Source organism: Mytilus galloprovincialis, chromosome 14 (assembly GCF_965363235.1).
Source record: "Mytilus galloprovincialis chromosome 14, xbMytGall1.hap1.1, whole genome shotgun sequence".
Classification (NCBI taxonomy): domain Eukaryota; kingdom Metazoa; phylum Mollusca; class Bivalvia; order Mytilida; family Mytilidae; genus Mytilus; species Mytilus galloprovincialis.
The window spans coordinates 18,020,904-18,045,312 of NC_134851.1; the positions used below are offsets into that span (position 1 = coordinate 18,020,904).

The following is a 24,409-nucleotide window of genomic DNA, read 5'->3' on the forward strand; positions in this document are numbered from 1 at the left end:
GTATTTTACCCTTCATTGGTCCTATTGTGCTGTCGGCAAACTTTTATCAATAGCCATTTAATTCGGGATCATGTGAAAAATTAGCTCAATATCAGATCACCATAAGAATTATGGACTTACTGACTTACGAATTAATCATTGCGGAATGAGGATTTTTATTTACCGAAGTTAGGATTTATGATCGAAATTTGTTTACTTTAATATGCTTTACAAGAATTTCTGTCAAATAAATAGTGATAAATATTTCCCAAGGATAAAGATTCCATCAAATGAATAGACAAAAGTGAATTGAATAGACTACAGAAAGTTACTAATAAGTTTTGTCTTTCAGATTTGTTTTTTCTCAACACTTATGTGCTTATACTAGATGGAGATTTTTAAAATAAATTTTATTTCAAATTAGGATTTTGGAAATGAAAAGATTAGAATGACTTCAGAAGAAGTTGAGAACAGACATGAAGAAGAAGAAGACCTTGATAGAGAAAGGTAATTAAATAAGATTATCTATTAGTAATTGATAATCGTTCAGGCCATAAATATTCAAACATTAAGATGTCTTCATTTCATAATTTGAAGTTGAATTAATAAATTATGAATATGTGAAATGATTGTGAATGATACAACTATCCACCAGAGACCAAATGATGTAGGTTAGCAAATATAGGTCACACAGTACATATATATAGGTCACAATATATCTAGCTGATAATGATGTGATTGAAACACAGTTCCGCTACCTCCGGCCACTGTATATGTACATCTTTTTGAATGAATGAATCTTTATTGCAAAGCATAGACATGCTATGGCAAAATTAACAACATATATTACATAATATAAAACATGAATAGACAACAGAGAACAATAGTATAATACAATGACATATAAGTTAAGTTATGAGACTATATGAGATCGAATATTCCATGCAGCTTTTACATAATTACATAATTTGATCGTGAGAGACTTACTAGAAGCTTGTAGTAAATTTAATAGTTTGATATTATTAGGCCAATGACAATAGTACTTTGGTAAAAATTGTGTTCGTACAGATCTATAAGATGGACAAACAAGAACAAAATGGTATTCATCTTCAATAACACACATTTTAGGGACGACATCAAAAGATCAATGTAAGATAAAAAACTTAATTCAAATAGTTTGGGGGTGGGGGGTTGAACTGCTGCAAGATTTGGTTATCCGACATTGATTTTTACATATGGGTCAATCAATTTTTCCCAAATTAAGTTAATAGGGGGGTAGGGGGGTCAGTGAAAAAACTATTTGAATTAAGTTTTTTATCCTTCATTGAACTTTTGATGTCGTCCCTTACAACATTTATATAAACGACTTTCTCTAGGAATATCATAACGGCCAACTTCAATATTTAACTTTAATGTTCCACTACGTAACTTTGTTAACAGATTAACATTATTGCTAAAAGACAGATATTTTTCAATATAAAAAGTTAATTTGAATGTACTATAAAAAGACAGTTTACTACATTCCTGAAAAGTAGTTGACCAATTCTGCAAGTATTGATCTTTACTACGAGTTTTAATGTTATTTATACAAATTGTGCTAGCATCTTGGTTTAGCCATAAATAATTTAAACCAAGATCATATAAAATATCATGAATATTTGAGGCCCAGTTTACATAACTGTTGATAGCATCGTCATACAAGAGTTTATACACATCGTTTACAATTTTTGGTTTATTTGTAATAATATGTAACCAATATTCCAATATATTTTGTTTTCTAACAATAAAAGAGGTAAATGGCCAAGTTCGCCATATAAAAAGCATGTTGGTACATTTCGACCCAATTTTAACACAAATCTACAAAAGCGATTATGGATAAGTTCTATATCTTTAGCACGATGAAAACCCCATATTTCTGATGCATAGCCTAAAATGGATCCGACCATACTGTCGAAAAGAAACATCTGTTCTTCTGGAGTGATGAAGAATATAAAGCAAACTTCATGTAGCTTAAAACAATCTGATTGAAAAACTAATCCTACCTCATTAATGCTCTCATTTAGATCCCACACGGCTCTGTGTTACTTTCAGTTCAGCCCCATAGTCTTCATAACTTATAATTTGTTTTTACAACTTTTTAATGGCATCCATGTAATATTTATCTTGTGCACCTGACTAAGTTTTAAAAGAAAGGAAATACACTGGTGTCAAGTGAAAAGTACTTCTTTTCTGTTTATGTAACTACATGTATAAACATGTATGAAAATAAGATATGTGGGCCATATGTACACAATATCAGAAATCTTGACTGTTCAATTTCTGCTCTGAGAATGCTTGAGATTTGCTCTCTAAGTTAAAAACACTATACTTGTCAATGAATGTTGGATTTAAAGAAATATGATTTAAGACGGCCTTGCTTATTTTGATAAATGTGTGCCAATTTAAGTTTCAATAATAATTTTAATCACAAAAACAACATACATATATATTTCTTTTTAATAGCTAGTTCACAAATGAATTTGTTTCTTTTCCTGGACTTGAACATTTCATTTTACATTTGTACGTCAGAAGCAATTTAAATCGTTTGAATAGAAATCTATCAAACTGTGATTAACAAATTTTATTGATCACAGATTTTGATTTTCAATAATAAAAAATAATAAAAGGGTTAAGTTCTTACATGTGAAAAATAGATTTGTAGACATTTTTTTAATGTCTTGGTATTAAAAGTTATAAAAGGAACTAATAAAACAGGGGCATAATCAATGTATAAATAAATAACAATATGAGTTGAAACTTTTATGTTATTAAATTTGTTTCTTAAAATAAATTGAAATCTTAAAATAAAATTGGAAATGGAAACACTAATGTGTTCTTTTAAAGTCAGTTATTACATTTGTTTTATTGAGTAAATTGCTTTTTTGTCCAGTTCTGGCAAAGTAGGAGGGGACTTTAGGTTTGAAGTCTGTCTGTCTGTCAGTCCAGTAAATCAGTTTTCAACACTTATTATCTTCATGCTTAAAGATATTGATTTAATGTTTGATATATATAGTTTGATCATGCAAGTTACAGATCAAGTTAGAATATTTTTATGCCTCACTTTGTCTGTTCCACTTTAGGTTAAAGTTTTTATCAAGGTAGTTTTTGATCAAGTCTAATCAACTTGAGAAACTTACTACACATGTTCCCTATAATATGATCTTTAACATTTTAATGTCAAATTAGAGTTTTGTGCCATAATTTCATGGTCCACTGAACAAAGAAAATAATAGTGTGAGTACTTGACTGTTGGTCATCTGTGTACCATGGTCACATTTTTGCTAGGTCATATGGTCTTCACTCCTCAGACTTATAAAATTCATGCTAGTAATTTTGATATGTTTCCTGCATTGGTTTTTGTTATGCTTGAAGATATTAAGGTGGTACCCAACACCTTGACTAAAATTTATTTGGTTCGTTTAAATTTCATAAAATTTTGACAAAATATTTACTTCAATGACCCTTTGACAAAAATATAAAAAATTTCAAAAAATTTGAACCAACCAATTTATCAGAAAAATTACACTGGTTATATATAGCAGTTTGACAAGCACTAATTTTGATCATTGAGAAGCTTTTATATTCCCTTAACAACACAACGTCATTGAAACGTTTAGCTGATTTGTCAGAGTTATCTCCCTGTAGTGTTAGGTACCACCTTAATTGGACATTTGTTATATAGTTTAACCATGACAGGTTACACTTATCAAATTTAGATTTTTTTCTGTTCGAATAATTTTTTTTGCAGATATTTCCCCCCCCCCCCCTATGAAAAGTCTCTGTTTTTGTTTTTTTATAATAAACTTTTTAACTATAGAATTGACACTGTCTGTTGTTCTGTCTAAATAATCTTTTTGATACAGAAAAACTTTTCATTTATTTTAGCATAATTATTATGATTAAGTGTTCAAAATTTACATGTGTCAGAACTACTCAGGAACATTGACTCTAAATGATCGTTGTTCTTTAAAGAATTGGGGGGCCTTGTTGGCCAAGTAGTCTAAGTTGTTCTACTAATGTAATCACTAGTCTACTTTTAAAGGAGGGTAGTAGGCCTAACCTAATACTGACTTAATTATCACAGTTCAGCTAGCAAGCTAACCTAAGACACTACCTTTACCTACACATTCAAGTCATTTTGCTGTAAGCAACAGAAAAGATATAGATTTCAAGGACAATTTCTAAACTTGCTAGCTTTAGAAATAGTATTATGAATAAAAGCTGGGTGTACTATACCGTTATCAGTTTAGATAATTTAAATTAAAATATATATAATAAAAAATGCTGTGAATATCCAATTTTTAGATCGCAGATTTTGATAATGTTTAAAAAGAAAAGGGTTTAAAGGTCTAGCTAGTGAAAAACAAATATGTAGATTCTTTGTGATATCATGAATTAAATGTCATAAAAAGAAATGATACTACTTGAACATATCTAAGTAAAAATTTGAACTGACAATAAAATAAGATTCAGAGTAATTAAATGGAAACTTTGGCCCTGTAGTGTCATGTTTAACACTTTCTGATTTACAATATACTTGCTCAGTAGTGCAAATGGATATACTGTTATTAAATTATGTATAGAAGATACTGGAATTTTCCAAGTTCTTTAAATTTGACTTGTGCTTCTCTTGCAATGATAGTAGAAATGGGAATATTTGCAATCTTAGACTGTTAAACATTTGGAACAACTAATGTCTAAAATACAATTTTACCAGCATAATTATTTTCTGAACAACCACTAAATGATTTTCATGTTATTCTCAGGTGTTTTGCTGAATAGGTCAATAGGACCATTTTTTTTCAATATAAACTATTGATGTTTGCTTGTTTAAAACAACCAGTGGCAAATATTTCGATCATAATCACATTTGTTTAAAAAAAATATGGTTGCACTAGTTATCATATGGTTTTGAATGGAAGCATTATAGATATTTTAATATTACTAGTGGATGAAAATTATCTCTATTGTAAATAAATGGATATGTTTGGTAATATTTATGAAAACAAAAAATCTGGCCTAATTAATATTCGATCATATTAAATAGAGGATTTGAAATGGATAACAATATTATGTTATGGTAAAATGCCTTAAAGTCATTGACATATTGTTGAACCATTAAGTTAAATTCCTTTGACTCAAACAAACTAGGTGATAATTTATTGATTTAAATATACTTTTAATTATCATGACAAACAGATTTTAATCTTCAGGTGATAAAAGTTAATAAAATTAATATTAAGGCTTCTTTATACTATATATATATACACTTTAAAATCAACAGTATAATATTGGACACGTTGTTCACATCAATTAAAAGTTGGAACATAAGTAATTAAAAATATGACAAATAGCTCTGAGAGTGTTGGAGCAGATTGTCTATACCAAGAAATTGTCAACTTAGACATACCTGCCAACTGTCACTACTGTGGATTCATTATTTTTCGTTGGATACCAATTTTCGTGGATTTCGTGGGTACAGGTGAACCACGAATTCAAATGATCAACGAAAATCATATTTTCAATAGGCTTTGTATACAGAGATTGCCGAAACCACGAAATCAAATACCCACGAATATGCAAGTGTTCAGCAATCCACGAAAATTGATACCCACGAAAATAAATGCATCCACAGTATTTGCGGGGGATTTCCCCCATGGAGGCTCCCAAATTGAAATTTGGAATGAGCAATTTTGTCCACAATTTAAACAAAACAATTTATTTTACAATGACTTTAGGCTTATATATCATTTCAGGTCATACCTAAGTAATAGAACACAGCAAGTAAACATTTGCAATGTTAATTCTGATAAAAAAGATGTGAAATTTGGTGTCCCCCAAGGATCTATACTAGGTCCTCTATTATTTGTCTTATTTATAAATGACCTTCCCCTGTGCATTAAAAATTGTAAAACAGACTTGTATGCTGATGATACTACTCTTCATAAATCCGGGAAAAGTATAGAAAATTTACATGATGATGTTCAAGAAGATTTATGCAAAGTTGAAGAATGGTGCAAAATGAATAATATGTTCATCAATACCAAAAAAACTAAATGTTTGGTTACTGGAACAAGTCAGAAGTTATCAACCCAATCTTTTCAACCAAATTTAGTAATAAATTCAGAAACACTACAAAATTCATCATGTGAGAAATTATTAGGTGTTAAAATTGACAGCACACTTAGCTGGAAAAACCAAATTGATCAAATGTGTGCTAGCATTTCATCAAGAATATACCTTCTTTCTAAATTAAAGAAATTTTTAGATATAAATGCCAGGAAAGCATATTATAATGGGTATATTCTGCCTCTCATCGATTACTGCTGTATTATTTGGGGAGAATGTAAAAATGAAGGGATAGTAAGAATATTAAAACTTCAAAAAAGAGCAGCAAGATTAATTCTTGATGCAGACCCATTATCCCCATCTGCCCCCTTATTTAAAAAACTTGGTTGGATGACAGTAGAGAACAGAATCAAATACCACAAATATTTATTGCTATTTAAATGTATGCGGAAAGAAGCACCACAGTACCTAATTCAAAAGTTTCAACTTATATCTGTAAATAATCCTTATGCTTTAAGGGGTGTTACTCAAGGTAATTTGATAGTTCCAAAGCCAAAAACTGAACTGTTTAAAAAATCTTTTGCTTATTCTGGATCAGTTTTATGGAACGGACTACCTTATGAAATGCGCAAAGTGCAAAACACTTATTCTTTTAAACAAAATATAAAACAATACTTGAGACAGTCTTAATATTCAGTCTGAAATGATTGCAACTATTACTATTAGAATGTATGATTTTAATGATCTGTATATTCTAGGTCTATTTACTACATGCGATATGTAACTGTTTTATATCTTTTAATCATGGTACATGTACATTGAACTATTATGTCTATACAATTGTGTTTATATGTTGTATGTTTGCTTTTTTCTCTTATTATTATCATTTTGTTTTTACTTGTATTGCATACATGTATATGAGGGCCTCAGGGAAGATTAGTGATTGTAACTAACTGTGTTTACCCTCTTTAAATAAAGAATTTATTATTATTATTATTATTATTATAAAAGTATGAAGATGGGCAATTTGAAAAGTTGGCAGGTATGCTTAGACATAGATTTTTAGGAGGGTAGAGACTATTGTGTTAAATCAAAAATACTAGAACCTAATGTAGTAAGATTTGCCATACTATTCCATTGAACATGCATTACTACCCAATATCTCATGATGGGGATTCATAAGACTTTAGAAACTGTAAAATATTTTTGTTAATGACTTATACTTATATCACTTTTTATCCCACCTTGCAAAAAAATTGAAGAGGGGAATACGCTATTAGTCTTTTTACAGTCTTGTTATTAACATAATAATCGGCGTAATAGAGCTTTTTGTACTGATGCAGAGTAAAACATTTATCAATCAATCTTATGTCAACAAATTAATTCATGAAGACATTTGAGGCTTATTTCAGTTAAAAGTTACCCAGGTCAATGATTAATTGATTTTTGCTTATCGTCCAGTGACCAATATTACATGCATATTAGACCATAAACATGTCTACGGTCAAGAGTCAGAGCATGCTCAAGTGCGTCCCCGAAACCCCATAGTGGTGACCCTTCATACAACTTAATTTGAAGTTCATTTAACATATAAATAGTAAAGAACTTAATTTACAATGACTTATATGAATGAAAGACATTCTCTAGTATTGTCAGTACTCAATAAAGTAGTTCAGGTATGTTCATCAGATTCAAATCAATGGCAATAAATATTAAATGGCCAGGGACTATTAGCCATAGGACTGGAAACTTATGTTTATTTGGTAGATTAAATGGACTTTTATTATATGTACTTAATTTGAAAACATGGTGGAGAAATATAAAGTTAATTTAATGTTCTTAGTATAATTAGGGGAATGGTGACCATTTGATACTAATAGTAATAAAATGGTAGATGAAATGATTTATGCTTTTAGTATAATTTTGAAACCTAACTTTTATTTTGAATAAATTTAATTTGTATCTGCATTTTAACTGTTAGCAAACAATACAGTAAGGGATGACATCAAAAGATCGATGTAGGATTAAAAACTTAAATCAAATAGTTTGTTTTTTTTTTTGGGGGGGGGGGGTTAAAATTCTGCAAGTTTTGTATATCTAAAATTGATTTACATATATCCCTATTGGTAAATAAATTTTTCTCAAATTAAGTTAAGAGGGGGGGGGGGGGGGGGGGGGGGGTCAGTGAAAAAACTATGTGAATTAAGTTTTTTATCCTACATTGAAATTTTAATGTCGTCCCTAAGGTACATTGTTTTGAAGTTAATAAAACAATAAAACACAAGTACAACTGAAATCTTATATAGTGGTTACAAATGTATACAAAACATATATGACTATCTTTTGAAAAACAATTTAAGCAATAGTAATAAGATATATATATATATTTATATCATGATAAGGCCCAAACTCGGTAGCCAAATGGTCTAGGTAGTTCTACTGTAATCACTAGCCAGTAAACACTGGCAGAGCAGGGGCGGATCCAGCCATTTTAAAAAGGGGGGGTTCCCAACCCAGAGTAAAGGGGGGGTTCCAGCTATATGCTCCCATTCAAATGCATTGATCGGCCAAATAAAAGGGGGGGTTCCAACCCCCGGACCCCCCCTCTGGATCCGCGCCTGCAGAGGTTGTGAGTTCAAACCCTGCTTGTGCAATTGCACTCGACTCCAATCTTAATTGACTAGGATTGTCAGTTTTCCTATGGCGAAGGTCAGTGGTTTTCTCCAGGCTTCCTCCACCCATAAAAACTGACTTCCACAAAATGTCCAAAACTGGTGCTTAAAGTGGCGTTAAACACCAACATTCAATATATATATCAGATAGACATTGTAATGCAGATATGTCATTGAAAATTACATGAAATGTCAATGTCTGATTTAATTTGCTCAAGATATATTTCAAAAACTTTCATTAGTTTTACTTAAATATATTGTATTGGGCTATAAGGGACAACTTCAAAAGATCAATGTAAGATAAAAAAAACTTAATTCAAATAGTTTGGGGGCGGGGGTTGAACTGCTGCAAGATGTGGTTATCCGACATTGATTTTACATATATCTATATGGGTCAATCAATTTTTCTCAAATTAAGTTAAGAGGGGGTGGGGGGGGGGAGTCAGTGAAAAAACTATGTGAATTAAGTTTTTTATCTTTCATTGAACTTTTGATGTCGTCCCTAACTAGTATATTTACTTTCAACTTGAGACATGCTTCACAAGTCTCCCTGTTATTTCGGTCAGCTGGACATAGATAGGCAGTCAAAATATTTCAATTACTATGTACAGTGTAATTGAAGTCTTGATGACTTTTATCTTTTACTACTATCAAATTTTCTTAATCTGTCCTTTATTCATTCTACAGGTAAACTCCAGCTGCTGGCCATAATTGAATTTTTAATGACTTTAAGATTGATCAAATGGACAATTTATCTTGTGAAATGACCAGTTATTTCTTTGTAGGTGTAAAGTTGTCTTTCTTATTTGATTGACAAATACCATAGGGGTCAGGTAAGCTAATTAAATATATTTCAAAAGTTATTCTAACCAGTAGTCATTTGAAATCTTTTAGGAAATCATAACTAAAAACATTTTGAACAGCTTATTTTGGACCACCTCAGCCACAGTGAGTTTTAAAAATCTTAGGAGCTGGAATTTGGCTACCTGATTTATGGAAAATTAAGGTACTAGACCATAGAACTTCAAACTGATTGTTGATTTTGTTGATTTTCTGGCTATCCTGTAGTGAAAAATTGTTATTGGAAGAAATTTTAGAAATTTGATTTATATATAAGTGATGATATAGTATATATTCATAGGCGGATACAGGGGGGCCTGGGGGCCCGGACCCCCCCCCCCCCCCCTTTCGTGGGAAAAATTTGGTTGATTATATAGGAAATCACTGAAGCATGACTGGAGCGGGCCCCTCCTTAGGAAATGTTCTGGATCCGCCACTGATATTAAAGACATTTATATATTGACTTGTGGGAAAAGTTTTTTTTTCCAATTTTTTCATTGGACTTTTTGTTAAATTTGAACACTTAAGTGGTAAATAGATATGATATTGATGTATGATTAATGAATAATTAAAAAGATTAAACTTTATTCTAACACTTAAAAAAAATTTCTTTCAATAGGAAACAATCTTCTATCACATAATGTCTCCTGTTTCCAGTACATAGAACGAGGCTAAAGGTTGATGCCCTAGCAATGATATATTTATATTTATTGTAATCTTTTATTCAAATAAATTGTTCTTAAACCATTTAGGTAAGAATTCTTTCCATGTTATTAGAGTCTCTTTGTAAACTTTTGTAATCTCTGGTCTTTTATCTTTGTCATATTACAGGGTTTCAGTTTCTGAATGTTTGTATTGTTACTTAAGAATCTTTTTTGACAAATTGGATTAAACTTCAAATTTAACTTAGAGGGATACATTTCTAATTAAAAGTTATCTAGAATTTTAAAATGTTTATTTAAAAATGTTTACTTTTAGATATGAAGTTAGAATTTTTGACCTGTTGATTCTTATTTTTTCAGGACATCAAACGATTCTTTTGAATTATAAGTTTTTCTGTCCACAAAAACTGTAATGTGGGTGGCTATTAAGAGCCATTCAAATTTCAAAAAAATATAAGACATTGAATTTCATACATTTGATAGCCTTAAAAAAAAGTTTTTAATGTAGGGTCACAAAGTTTGAATTCAAACACTATTTGTTTTACATTTTATAACAAATATGTAAATTTTAGCAGTAAAAATACAGTATAAAAAAGTAATGTATTCTGGGTATTTCCATGCAGCTTCTTCGGTTTCATATTGAATAATTTTTATTATTATTCAAAAAAAGTATTAACTATATATATATAGTCCAAATTACAACAGTTTGTCTGATATGCATGAATAATGCATTACATTATCACTGACAGATCTACCATATCTGTTTAAAATGTGATAAAACAAGAGTTCTCTTATGGTTGGGGCAGTGTTATCTAACTCCCACGTGAATAGATATTTTTCGTATCACACCGTACGGAGTGTGATATGAAAAAGTGATATCAAAATTACGTTAATTTGATGATCCCTAGACGATTTTGGGTAAATTTTACTTTAAAAAATTATAAATATCTGTCATAAGTAAACAAGTACGCGTTGCAAAGAAAAACGGCCGTAGCAACACAACTCGCAACAAATAGGCCACGCACATACAACTTTTTGCCATAAGAGAAATAGGTTTAACAACTTGTGAGAATTGGATATCGCTTGATATCAATTCTCGTTATTTAATTTCAATAATAATAAACTCGCCATAGGCTCGTTTATTATTATTGAAATTAAATAACTCAAGTTGATATCAATTGATATCTAATTCTCACTCGTTATGAAACCTATAATTATAGCCCTTGCTCCTCTGAAAATAATGTAATAATCTTGGAATTGGGTTATTTGTCATGTTTGTGTTTTTTTAATGAATGATAAGATCACTAAATTTTTGAACTTCATTCATAGCATTAATCCCAGCCCCATTCTGTGTATGTCTTTTTTTATATTTGAGGGTCCACTGGATTTTAAGCGAACATTACTATCAATAAATCCATTAGAGGGTATATTATTTCACTGAATATGGTCCATTTTGTCAGGGCTAGTGAGTTACTATATTTCAAAGTAAAATGATCTACTAGAAGGTTAGGGTTAGGATTCTGCTAGAAGTCAGGAGATGTGAAATAAGAGATTCAATTAAGGCACAAAATATATCCATTCTATCAATGATGAGTGGTCAAAGAATTTCATGGAAAGAAATTTCAGTCTAAATTTAAAAAAAAAAATTTTTGGTTAATGTACATGTATCATCTGTTTCATAAAGTATATAACTTTTTTTTAGAAAACAATTGATTTCACATTGTTGTTTTTCATTAATTCATTATGATAAATACCCCTACTACCTGAAAAATAAAATAGTTTTCCCTAATAATAATGATTAACTTCACATGTGTGATCATAATTTCACAGTACCTATCAGTGTCTTTAATGCTTCTCTGATTAAATTTTTACTATACATGTCCAAAAAACCTTACATTCTCCAATGTCTGCCAGACTGAATAACAAATATTATTTTTATCCTAATTGAAGAAAGATGAGCACTTTGACCTTTTCGGAGAACCTTTATTTTATTGTTTGGTTGATTCAGGTCCAAATCATAAATTCTAAAGATGTTTACAAGTTGAACTGTGAATAAAAACAGGTTAAGTTGATTAAAGTACCCATCGAAATTTAACCCCAACTTAGATCAAAGTGATTTTCACCTGTGTACAGGTATTTTGTAAAGATTGAACTTAGATTGTCTTGTGAAAAATGGCAAATTAGTGTTTTTGGAAATACCGATTCAATGTCAGAAAGTTCTGAAGGATCTTATATTATGTTTAAGAAAAGGTAGGGATGATTTTAATAAAAATATAAAAATGGATTTTTTTGGTAAATTGAAATATATATCATGCCATTTAATTGATTTTTTTCTGACGGTTATAATTAAATTCCTATACTTTTCAATTTGATGTAAGATATTTCTTCTGTAAAAAAATAAATATTGTGATATGTTTTAACTTTTAGAAAGTTGAAGGATAAATTAATTAAACTCAATGACCTTATTATTGTGGTTTATAAATGTTTCTATGATTTATAGCCAACTTTTGATATTGAATGTTTTATGCACAACATACATCTATTACATGACATATATACATTTGTAATTTTGAATATAAATATCAATAAGTATAAGCTATATAGTTATGAGTGGGTCTCATGGGGGTCTAAGCGTGACGCGGGATTGCCGATTTTTTGTAAGCAAGACATGTGAATGTCAAATTATTGTGCCGTGAAAACGGGAAATGAGGTCTTGCAGGACCTGGGAAATGACAAAAAAATGTGAATTGCTTACGTACATAGTGTAAGCGGGATACAGGAATCTGACAAAACAGTAAGCGGGATCTGGGATCGGAACTCCCCAATGAGACCCCCTTATGAATTTGCTGAATATGTTATAATTTCCATTTTGAAATCAGAATGGTATAATACTGGTGTACTTTTATTTTGAAAATAAGTAAATAGACCTTAATAAAGATAAAGTAAGTATCATCAGAAAGATCTCATCCTCAGTACCTGGAAATGCATGATGTATTTGTCACTGGATGTAAAAAAAAAACTGACAATTAATCCAAAACATGGATTGCTACATTAAATGTATGTAGCTTACTATGGGAAAATTGAAGATTAATTAACCTTTGCAATTTGAGACTCAGGACTTCTGTGGGAAATGTCTAAATAAAAACAAAATTTATTCAAATCTTGAAATAAAGTTCCTTGCTTTGTAGAAACAACTAAACCAAAGTTCCCTGTTTGTTAGGGTTATTTTCACACTAAATTATGTGAAAATGCACCTAGTATATTTTTACGATGCACTTTATTTAAAAAGTTGTATATTTTAAAGCTCTTATACATGTATGACACAACTTGTTGACTTGATAATAGTTTTATCACTGTTTGTATGGTTGGCAAACTTTCAATTCTTTATGTTTTTTGTTGTGAACTTAATGATCTCTACTTTATAGTATTGCCAATATTGTTTTTGAAAGTGTTCTTAACATTCATTAGATAAGTCACATGGAGTCAACATCTGGTTTATTATGGTAAGAAATTTATTGCTCCTGTAAAACTGCTTAGTCCTGAAGGGCTTAGTATAACTTCTGTCCTAGGCTAGTACTAAAGGCCTTTAGTAATACATGTACTGTTAACCACACACAGTCTTTAGAGTCAGTAGAAATCAGCCAATTCTTTCATTTTAAACTGCAATTTCATGATTTCAAATGCTTCCAACATTGTTTATGAAAGTTTTCTTACGTCCACCAGATCTTACATGGAGTCAAGAAATGGTTCACTATAGTAAGATATTTATTGGTCCTGTAAAACTATGAAGCCAGGGAGAGGTTTAAGTTTAACTTCTGTCCTAGGCTAGCAAAAAAGTCCTCCTATAATAATACTGTTGATATACTCAAGTAAAAGCCACAAGTAGAAATTAGCAAATTATTTCATTTGAAACTTCATTAAGACTCTCTATCTTTTAGAAAGACTAAGATATTTAAGTTCTTAATTGGAGTTCAAGGGTCTGATGGCCTTACTCCAATAATAATTGTTAGATGGTGCTGCTCTGTTGTGTGATGGCCTTACTCCAATGATAATTGTTAGATTGTGCTGCTCTGTTGTGTGATGGCCTTACTTCAATAATAATTGTTAGATTGTGCTGCTCTGTTGTCTGAGGGCCTAATACTCCAATGATAATTGTTAGATTGTGCTGCTCTGTTGTGTGATGGCCTTTAACTCCAATGATATTTGTTAGATTGTGCTGCTCTGTTGTGTGACGGCCTTACTCCAATGATAATTGTTAGATTGTGCTGCTCTGTTGTGGCTAATCATACAATTCAGAGAATCAGTTGAACTGAATATTCCAGTTAAGAGAGACCTTCAACAAATCCAATGGTCTACAGTGGTTATTGATAGATATACAGAAGCCAGAATATACCTGGCCTGGCCTTACTTGATAGGGAGGGGACACGATTCTTACTTCCAGTACATTGCTCTAGTGGTAAAGGTCAAATAATCATCAGTTTCACCAATATGAACATCTGGCCTTGAAAGGCATAAAACTTTGCTCAGTGCTCGGAGCACAAAAATCATGCTCGAAACATGAAATCCAGCAATTTGATTGGTTGATTTTCGAGTCTGAGTACAAAAATCATGCTCGAAAGTTTTATGACTGTGAGGCCAGATTTCAGAGCTTGCATCATAATGAATATTAGAATTAAGATGTGGTATTGCCAATGGGAAAGCTTTCGACCAAAGACTTATTTGCAAACATACCATCTATAAGTTTTGTCATGCAATCATCTTACATTTCATTGCCTTGTTTTAATCAGGTTATTATTTTGTGACCATTACCATCAAATTTGAATGAAGGTTTAACTACTCTTTTAAGAAATGAAGGTTGAATTTCATAATGGAAATGAAGATCTATAATATATTTGTAATGTGGGCTTTCGCAAATATAAAATTTTTAGATATATTTGGTGTTCTTTTAAGATTTCTTGTATACAAAAATTTAATGGAATGTTTTTATGTTGAAAGTTATTGTGTTTTATGCTATTTGGGAAAAAGAACTTCCTTAATAATAAATTCTATTTTACTTTTCATTTGAAATTCATTTTTTTTGTCTAGGTTTTCTCTCAACTCAGACTCCTTCCCCATTTAGAACATTATAAAATTAGAAGATGACTTGGTATGATTGCCAATAAGACAACTTTCCACCAGAAACCAAATAACAATTGACATTTTGAAATACCTATATATACATGTTTGTATGAGGGATTTATTGTCCGATAAGTTAAAAAAACAGGAGTATACCTGTAATATCGGGAAATCTAATATCATGACAACATGTATTAAAGTTTGACAGTTTATATAACGTAAAATTTATGATATGTAAATTAGGATGGCTTATCTGTTCAGCTATTAGAAAGTTAATGTATAAATATATAGAAAAACTGGTTGTCGGGTTTGGTCCGTGGTGTATGCCGCCAAGAAAATCTCCCACTGATAAATAACTTTTGTTTGCACGTTTATTTATATACCGGCATGTAATTTAGGCCTTTGTTGAATTTAAGAATTTTAATTATTGGATGATAAATGTTGTTGTTGGAAGGCCATGTAAATACATGTGTAATTAAAATTCTCTTTGGATTTAAAGATTTTTAATTTGAATGGACAATGATATGTGAGTTTTCACACGTTAAAGTTTCTTCTGTATATACATATGGACTATTATTTTGACAGAATAGATTTATTCATATGAAAATATATAAAGGTGTTGGAAAAATTCAGTAAAAAAAATACTTAAAGTTTCTTATGTATGCAGGGAATAAGATTTTGACAGAATACATTTGTTCATATGAAAATATATAAAGGTGATGGAAAAGATTAGTAATTCTTAAAGAAACTAGATCATTTTGCAATACATGTGTGCGTCTCAGATTAGTATTTAAGAATAAATTGACAAATTTGAGGAAAATTACTGTTTGAAGCATCAAAGCTGAAGATTGCAATAACGATAGTGGATTTATTTCAAAAATTGTAATAACAGTACAGTAAAAATGTGAAATTGAATTCATTAACTTATATGTGATAGATGTCTTGTTATGAACTTTTATAACTTTCTACAACTTTATTTTAAAACATTATCCATCTTGTAATTTGCATTTAGATAGAAATGTTTAGAAAGAGGTAAGTCATAAATTGATCAAAGTATAATTAAATAGGAGTCTTCAAGTAGGACATGTTAGTGCCTTTGTCATTAAAACACTGTTTTCCTTTCCTTTTAACTGAGTCCTTCCCCCTTGCTAAGACAGACACATGGGGATACACAATGCAACATAAAACATTGAGTTATCTCCCATTTTTAAGTTAATAATCTGTTTGTGAAAACAATGAGTTCTGAAATAATTAAATCAATGTTTTCCTATCCTTTAATTGAGTTCTTTCCCTTGTTGACACTTGGGAATTCACAAGGCAACATAAAAGATGGAGTTATCTCCCATTTTGAAATTGCTTTTACAACTGTGCTTATGATTATATGAAAATAAGGAGATAAGGTATGATTGCTAATGAGACTGAACTATCTACTGTCATGTTCAAATAAATTGAATGTTATTAAATTTGATCCATTATGTGAACTAAATTATTGAAAAATTAAAAAATATAAGATACAGCTTTTAATAATATTCAGTATTTTTTAAAGAAAATCTGAATGAATGATTTACTGGGGATTCATTATTATTCGTTGGGTACCAAATTTCGTGGATTTCGTGGGTACAGGTCAACCACGAAATCAAATGTTCAACGAATGACAAGTTTTCTATATGTATGTATGCAGACTTCGGCAAAACCACGAAATCAAATATCCACGAACATATGAGTTCTCCTTCATCCACGAAAATTGGTACCCACGAAAATAAATGAATCCACAGTAATTCAATTCTGATCATGTTTGCTTGCATGCTTGGATCATTTTATTCTTTTTTTTTTTTACAATTTATTTTAAATTGACAATGACATATTAGTTATATTGACTACTTTCCATATTCTAAAGGTAACATACAAGATAACAACTTTAAAATCATTATGGATTGTTGAATTTTAGCCCTACGAACTTGATTTAGTAATTGCGGTTGCATTTCATGGTATCATAGATTTGTGGCAAACCCCAATAATCTGGGGTCTACAGATTATGTTATACTATCTATATCAATAGACTTATCATGTAGGTATAAAGACTGTACACTGATAATTGATTAGTACCTGGTGTTTAGGAAGTGTGAACAGAGCATTCATCACCTCACCCAAGATATGTAGATAAAACAGGGACTGATTATTTACAGTAGATAGTTATATCAGTCTTAATTTAATCAAAATATGAAAAGTGGATACTGCATAATGCTTTTATGTATAGATATCTTTTTTTTTTTTAATTTTAAACACCAAATTTTTGGGACAGAAAAGCTGAAGAACAGAAATAAATTTTATAGCTCCTTGCTTTTAAAAAGTTGGGGTACACCAAGGATCTGGTATACTAATGTACCTCCGTCTGCCTTTCCGACCTTCCATTCATCAGTCCATTATACCAGCTTTAAAAAATTGGGGTATACAGTTTTACTATATACATGTTATGTATACTAAGATAGGTACTGTGGATTCATTATTATTCTTTAAGATACCAATTTTTGTGGGTTTTATGGGTACAGGTGAACCACTATTTCAAATGTTCAACGAATTACATATTTTCGATAGGCTTTGTATACAGAGATTGGGAAAAGCACGAAATCAAATATCCACGATTAGGAAAGTTTCAGCAATCCACGAAAATGGATACTCACGAAAATAAATGCATGCACAGTATGTGGTCGGGATGCATTATTGTTTTAGTTAGGTTAGGAAATGAGAGATGCTAAATAGGTGATGACTGAAGTTTAAAAATAAGGCAGTTTATAGCTGGAGTTTTATTAACAAGAGGAGTGACTGCTTCATTAAAGTACTTCAGTTTACTTTGAAATTTATTTAATTTTAGGGATCTCTTAAAATATTTCTGTCTGTACATTTATTTCTGTTTTATTTTGTAGAGTTAAAATGAAGAAAACAGGTCGTACATTCAGTGTATATGATGGCAGAAAATGGCCAGTGGTGAGTAATATATACATTAGTTATCAAGTTACATAATGAATCTAGTGAGATCCTTAGATATTAAAGACGGAAATAGAAAGCAGGAAAAAAAACATTAAAAAAACAATTAGGTCTTTCCTCACATAGGGGAAAGACTTTAGTTATTGTGCACACCCAGGCCACAAAGTTAGCATATCTTTTTATGGAAACAAGACTTCTTAATTTGTGTTTTCCAATTAATGAATCATTAAGAATACCCTCTTTTTTTAAATTGTAACTATCATCAGACCTAGATGTGTAAATTAATACTGTTTTGACTTTTCATTGCAAAATACAAATGTATTGAGTTATCTCCCTTCATGGCCCTTGGTTAATTCTATACTTAAAATTAAGATGCATGTTTCTTCCAAATTTAGTTGATAGTTCCTGTCATGCCAGTAGGACAAAGAAATATACTTTATTTTGATCTTATTTTGTATGAAATAAGCTGTCAGAAAAGCTGTTGAAAGTAAAAATTTATCAATGGTAAACAAAATCCAATCTGAATTTTTTATAAAATGGCTACAATTCTCAGTGATCCAGTTCTACTAAACATTTTTCTACGTTCAAATTTTGTATGATTAACCCTGCACTCTTGTTGCAATTTTCTTTAAATCATTGTTACCTATGTAAGTATGACGGTGTAAACAACCACAAAATTATCCAATATACTTTCCTTTTTGTCGTGTTAATAGTCTTAATAGGTTACCGAATGTAAGTAAACTTAAAATTATTGGTCATTTAAATGGATTACGATTTCTCTTTAAATTTTCTATTAAGAAAAGGAAAACTATCTTGAAACTTTGCCAGTACGTTGATTTAATTTCAATTCATCAGATTTTACACTGAACGATGCCTGTTGTAATGAAAATGTTTTGTAAATTCGAACCACAATATAGGACTACATTTGTACCTGTGAACAAAATACTTCTTTTAATAAGATTTGACTTAAGGTTTCAACAGAATAGGCAATTTTCTTGAAAAAGGCTTAATAATAATCTAGGTTTCATTTGAATGATTGGGGAAATTTAATTAAAAAAAGCAAAGGTCTAATTAAGCCTTGGTATGACTTTTAAGGTTTTGTTTGATTAAACTCTGATCTGACTTAAGGTTTTATGTGAAATTAAAGCTCTGGTCTGACTAAGTTTTTTGTTGGAATGACTGGTCTAATTAATAGAAATATTGTGTTAAAAAATTATTGGCCTGACTAAAGCAGGGGGGAGTAGAACCTTTATTGGGCTTCGGAATTGGGTGTTTTTCAGCCCCAGATTTCAGGATTTATCCTATTGGGATCCATGTATTCTTTTTTCGAAAATTGGGATGTCGGGATTTAGATTTCCCTAAGTTCAGGACCTCAGGATTTTGTGTTTTTAAGCCTGGTATTTCTGGATAAGGACCCCTCCTAAAATTAAAACTGGTCTGAATAATGAGTTGTTGAAATGAGAACTGGTCTGAATAAAGATTTGTTGAAATCAGAACTGGTCTGAATACAGTTGTTGAAATGAGAACTGGTCTGAATAAAGAGTTGTTGAAATGAGAACTGGTTTGAATAATGAGTTGTTGAAATGAGAACTGGTCTGAATAAAGATTTGTTGAAATCAGAACTGGTCTGAATAAAGATTTGTTGAAATCAGAACTGGTCTGAATACAGTTGTTGAAATAAGAACTGGTCTGAATAAAGAGTTGTTGAAATAAGAACTGGTTTGAATAAAGAGTTGTTGAAATGAGAACTGGTCTGAATAATGAGTTGTTGAAATGAGAACTGGTCTGAATAAAGATTTGTTGAAATCAGAACTGGTCTGAATACAGTTGTTGAAATGAGAACTGGTCTGAATAAAGAGTTGTTGAAATGAGAACTGGTCTGAATAAAGAGTTGTTGAAATGAGAACTGGTCTGAATACAGTTGTTGAAATGAGAACTGGTCCAGTCTAAAGAATTGTTGAAAGGAGAACTGGTCCAGTCTAAAGAATTGTTGAAAGGAGAACTGGTCCAGTCTAAAGAATTGTTGAAATGAGAACTGGTCCAGTCTAAAGAATTGTTGAAAGGAGAACTGGTCCAGTCTAAAGAATTGTTGAAAGGAGAACAGGTCCAGTCTTAAGTTTTTGATTCTAATATTGTTACAATGTAAACTGCTTCTTGTTACAAGACATCAATCTGTGAATGTTGTATTTATTTACCGACCATGCAAGAACCTCATGGGTTACGTCAAGGTCTTTAAACACCCCCTATTTGTGTATTCATTACAGGTTAATTAGGGCCCCGCCTTTAGGCGGGTCGCCCTATAGTGATCAGTCTGTCCGTCCGTCCGTCAGTCCGTCCGAATCTAGAGAACCATTATGATTTCATACTTTATACTTTACATGTTTATTAACCACCACCAGAGGGTGTGTCATGATGTATGTACAACTTCCTAGGTCAAAGGCGGGTCGCCCTATAGTGATCAGTCCGTCCGTCCGTCCGTCCGTAACACTTTAACTTTGTGTCCGCTCCATATCTAGAGAACCATTATGATTTCATACTTTATACTTTACATGTTTATTAACCACCACCAGAGGGTGTGTCATGATGTATGTACAACTTCCTAGGTCAAAGGTCAAGGTAAAAAACTTTGGTTTCAGTTGACAACCCCATGTCCTATGGTAAAGATCGTGTCCGCTCTATATCTTGAGAACCGTTATCATTTCAAAGTTTATACTTGACATGTTTATTAACCACCACCAGAGGGCGTGTCATGATGTATGTACAACTTCCTAGGTCAAAGGCAGGTCGCCCTATAGTGATCAGTCTGTCCGTCCGTCCGTCCGAAAGACTTTAACTTTGTGTCCGCTCCATATCTAGAGAACCATTATGATTTCATACTTTATACTTTACATGTTTATTAACCACCACCAGAGGGCGTGTCGTGATGAATGTACAACTTCCTAGGTCAAAGGTCAAGGTCAAAAAACTTTGGTTTCAGTTGACAACCCTGTGTCCTGTGGTGAAGATCGTGTCCGCTCTATATCTTGAAAACCGTTATGATTTCAAAGTTTATACTTGACATGTATATGAACCAACACCTGAGGGTGTGTCATAATTTATGAACGACTGCCTAGGGCAAAGTCAAAGGTCAAAAACTTTGGTTTCAGTTGACAACCCCATGTCCTATGGTAAAGATCGTGTCCGCTCTATATCTTGAGAACCATTATCATTTCAAAGTTTATACTTGACATGTATATAAACCAACACCAAAGGGTGTGTCATAATTTATTTACAACTTCCTAGGTCAAAGGTCAAGGTCAAAAACTTTGATTTCTATTGACAAACCCATGTCCTATGGTAAAGATACAATTTTTTAATGCACATTATTCACAGCGGGGCCCACAGAGATGGCTCCCATCTCAATGATATCTAGTTTGGGCTATTGTAACGGAAAAAGTATAAACTTGATCTGTAAACATAGTAAAGTGTATAAAAAATTAATTCTGTTAGGATCTTGTTTGCTGCAATAAAAAATTCATGAATGAAATGAAACGAACACACACTAACAAATAAGAAATGTTGATCAATAAATCACTTCTTATGAATGGAAGTTACCAATCCTTTTAACAATGAAATTCCATGTGATCAGCTTCATTCATAAACTTGACATTACCATACAAAACTCATTTTGTTCAAGGCACATTAATGTACTTAACTGTACAAACCACATGGGATTTCGTGTTTTATTTCCGACACTTCCTAAATAACAATACCCTATGTGTAACACTAATCTGCTTGTATAACTTTGTGTGGTTAATTGGCCGCATCATTTGAGAATTTTTAACACCCCATAACAGTCACCTTGGTTATAGAGATACTTGTAGAGTGAAACACTTAATTTTTATTGGAATAATTACTATTCGTAAATTTGGGAAATTTTCCGAATCTTCATGTCATGAATTTAGTTACTTTAAAATTATGGAATGATGTTATGCAAATTTATTTGATTTTATCAAGTCTCTGAAGCAGGACGGACATTTCATAGGCAAGTACAGTTATATTTTGTTTTTAAATTTTCCAATTTATCAAGTATAATTTAGTGAATTTTTTTAGTACTCGGGGAACATTTGCAAGTGCAGTTTTCCTATTTGGTTATAAAGTATAGCTCTTCAACTGTTAAGGTTCTCAATGCATTCTTCGCTTTCAAATATTGGGCTTTGAGTGTTCCTGTTAAAGGTTAATCCAGAAAAAAAAGCTTCAAGTGAATGTAATGTATAATATGTTGTTTTCATATTTTGTTTTTTGACAATAGAGGATTTTGCTATCATTTTAGATCACTTTTGGTCATAAACTTGTTGCTCTAAATGTGTTTCGGTATGTACCAATCATTGACTTTTAAAATTTTTCGATTGACTTGGGTCCCTTTGAGCTGAACAAAGTTATCAATCAAGAAAAAACGCTTTAGACCTTGAGACGCATAATATAGAGTATAATTTTCAATTTGTTGTATATATTACATAATTATCTAACTACGTGTGACATTAAACCATTATCCTATATGTATATGATTTGTCAGTTACTGCCTTGAAGCAAGCCAATTAGTTGGCTCCTCAACCTGTTTTAAGTCTCACTAAAAGACATGTTTTGTCACTGAAGGCATAAATAGTGTTACATAATATGTAATTGTCACCTTCAAGTTTTTATCATATATTTCATATATAACGATGTGTTTTTAAAAATTGATTGTTACAAATTAAGGTACTTCCTGGTTAGACTTTAATCATCTTGGAACCAATATATAAACAACAATTTGAAAGAAAGGTAATTTTCCAAATGCATTTTCGATGTACTCAGTATGTAATTATCTGATTTGTCTTGACCTGCCTTTAAGCGAGCTAATTAGTTAACTTCAGCACCTTAAATGTTATAACTCTCACTTGTACCGGTACATGTAAGAAATGTCATTGACGTAGACATGCAAACTGTTATGCAATTAGTATTTGTCACCAACAATTTTTATATTATTTTATGTAAAAGTAAAAAAAAAATCTCAAAATATTATAAGTTCATTTCTGGTTGTGTTTTAATGCACTTGAAATCAAAACACAAACAATAATTTTTTAAGAAGGGAAATTTTGCAAATGCAATTTTGATGTACTTATTATGTAATTATTTGACTGTTTGGTTATGCATGCCTTTATTAGCATTAGCTAATTAATTTCATTCTTACTGAGAACCTGTTACCTTTGTCTTAATTCTCGCACTTGTACATGTAAGAAATGTCATTGACGTAGGCATCTATAGTGTTATGCAATAAGAAATTGTCACCTAATATTTTTTGCCTATATATATATCATATAAATTATGTGGTTTATATATGATGATATAACAACAAGCAATTATGAGGTAAATCTGGTTGGATTTTAATCAGAATGGTACCAATAGAAACTCTGAATAGTTAAAGAATTGACAAAGGTTTGAATATTGTTTGTTAGTCTTTTCGGTGTGAATTAATCTTCCTGATTTTAAAAATTCTTAAATGGGTTTGTTATAAACTTTTAAAGTTAAATTGATTATTATAGTTTGAAGTTTGTTTAACAGATATTTTATGCACATTCAGGACAACTTACTCTTATAGATTAGCTTTTCAAGTTTCCTAAATAATAAAAATTGCAATCCCATAAAATATTTTAAAACTATATAACACACTAAATGAGAAACATAAGCTGTATAATATTACAGCGCCTTAAAACAAAATGACAAACTATTATAGTGTTGCGTAAACAAGGGTATTAAAATAGATTATGTGATGTAAATAACATTAGCTGTTTGGCTAAATTCAGACTTTTGATTGTCATTACTAAGTGGATCTTATCTGGAAATGTTCAGTCAAGGAAATTTCATGTGGTAAGGTACAAAAATTCAATTGCTTATCACGAGTTGAAATTTACCTGGTATAAAAGGAGATGTGGTCCACATCATATGTGTTCTGAACAGCCTCCTTGTTAGTATATTTAGTGATGTCTAGATGTCTAGATGTCTAGATGAAAGCTCAAAAAATGAAAATCT

General features: G+C 31.1%; 1 protein-coding gene across 4 annotated transcripts in view; it reads left to right on the forward strand.

Moving 5' to 3' along the window:
- The first annotated feature begins 338 nt into the window (after positions 1-338).
- The window catches only part of LOC143059229 (uncharacterized), a 54,238-nt gene continuing 30,167 nt past the window's right edge, over positions 339-24,409 (forward strand). The window contains exons 1-2 of one of the 4 annotated variants that reach the window (XM_076232711.1): positions 339-486; positions 18,301-18,361. In XM_076232711.1, the coding sequence (XP_076088826.1) occupies positions 428-486; positions 18,301-18,361 (120 nt within the window). In that variant the 5' untranslated portion in view covers positions 339-427. Of the gene's footprint in view, positions 487-9,495; positions 9,593-12,452; positions 12,512-16,379; positions 16,409-18,300; positions 18,362-24,409 lie in introns of those variants that run through there. The other 3 variants (XM_076232715.1, XM_076232712.1, XM_076232713.1) reach the window with 3 other exon arrangements.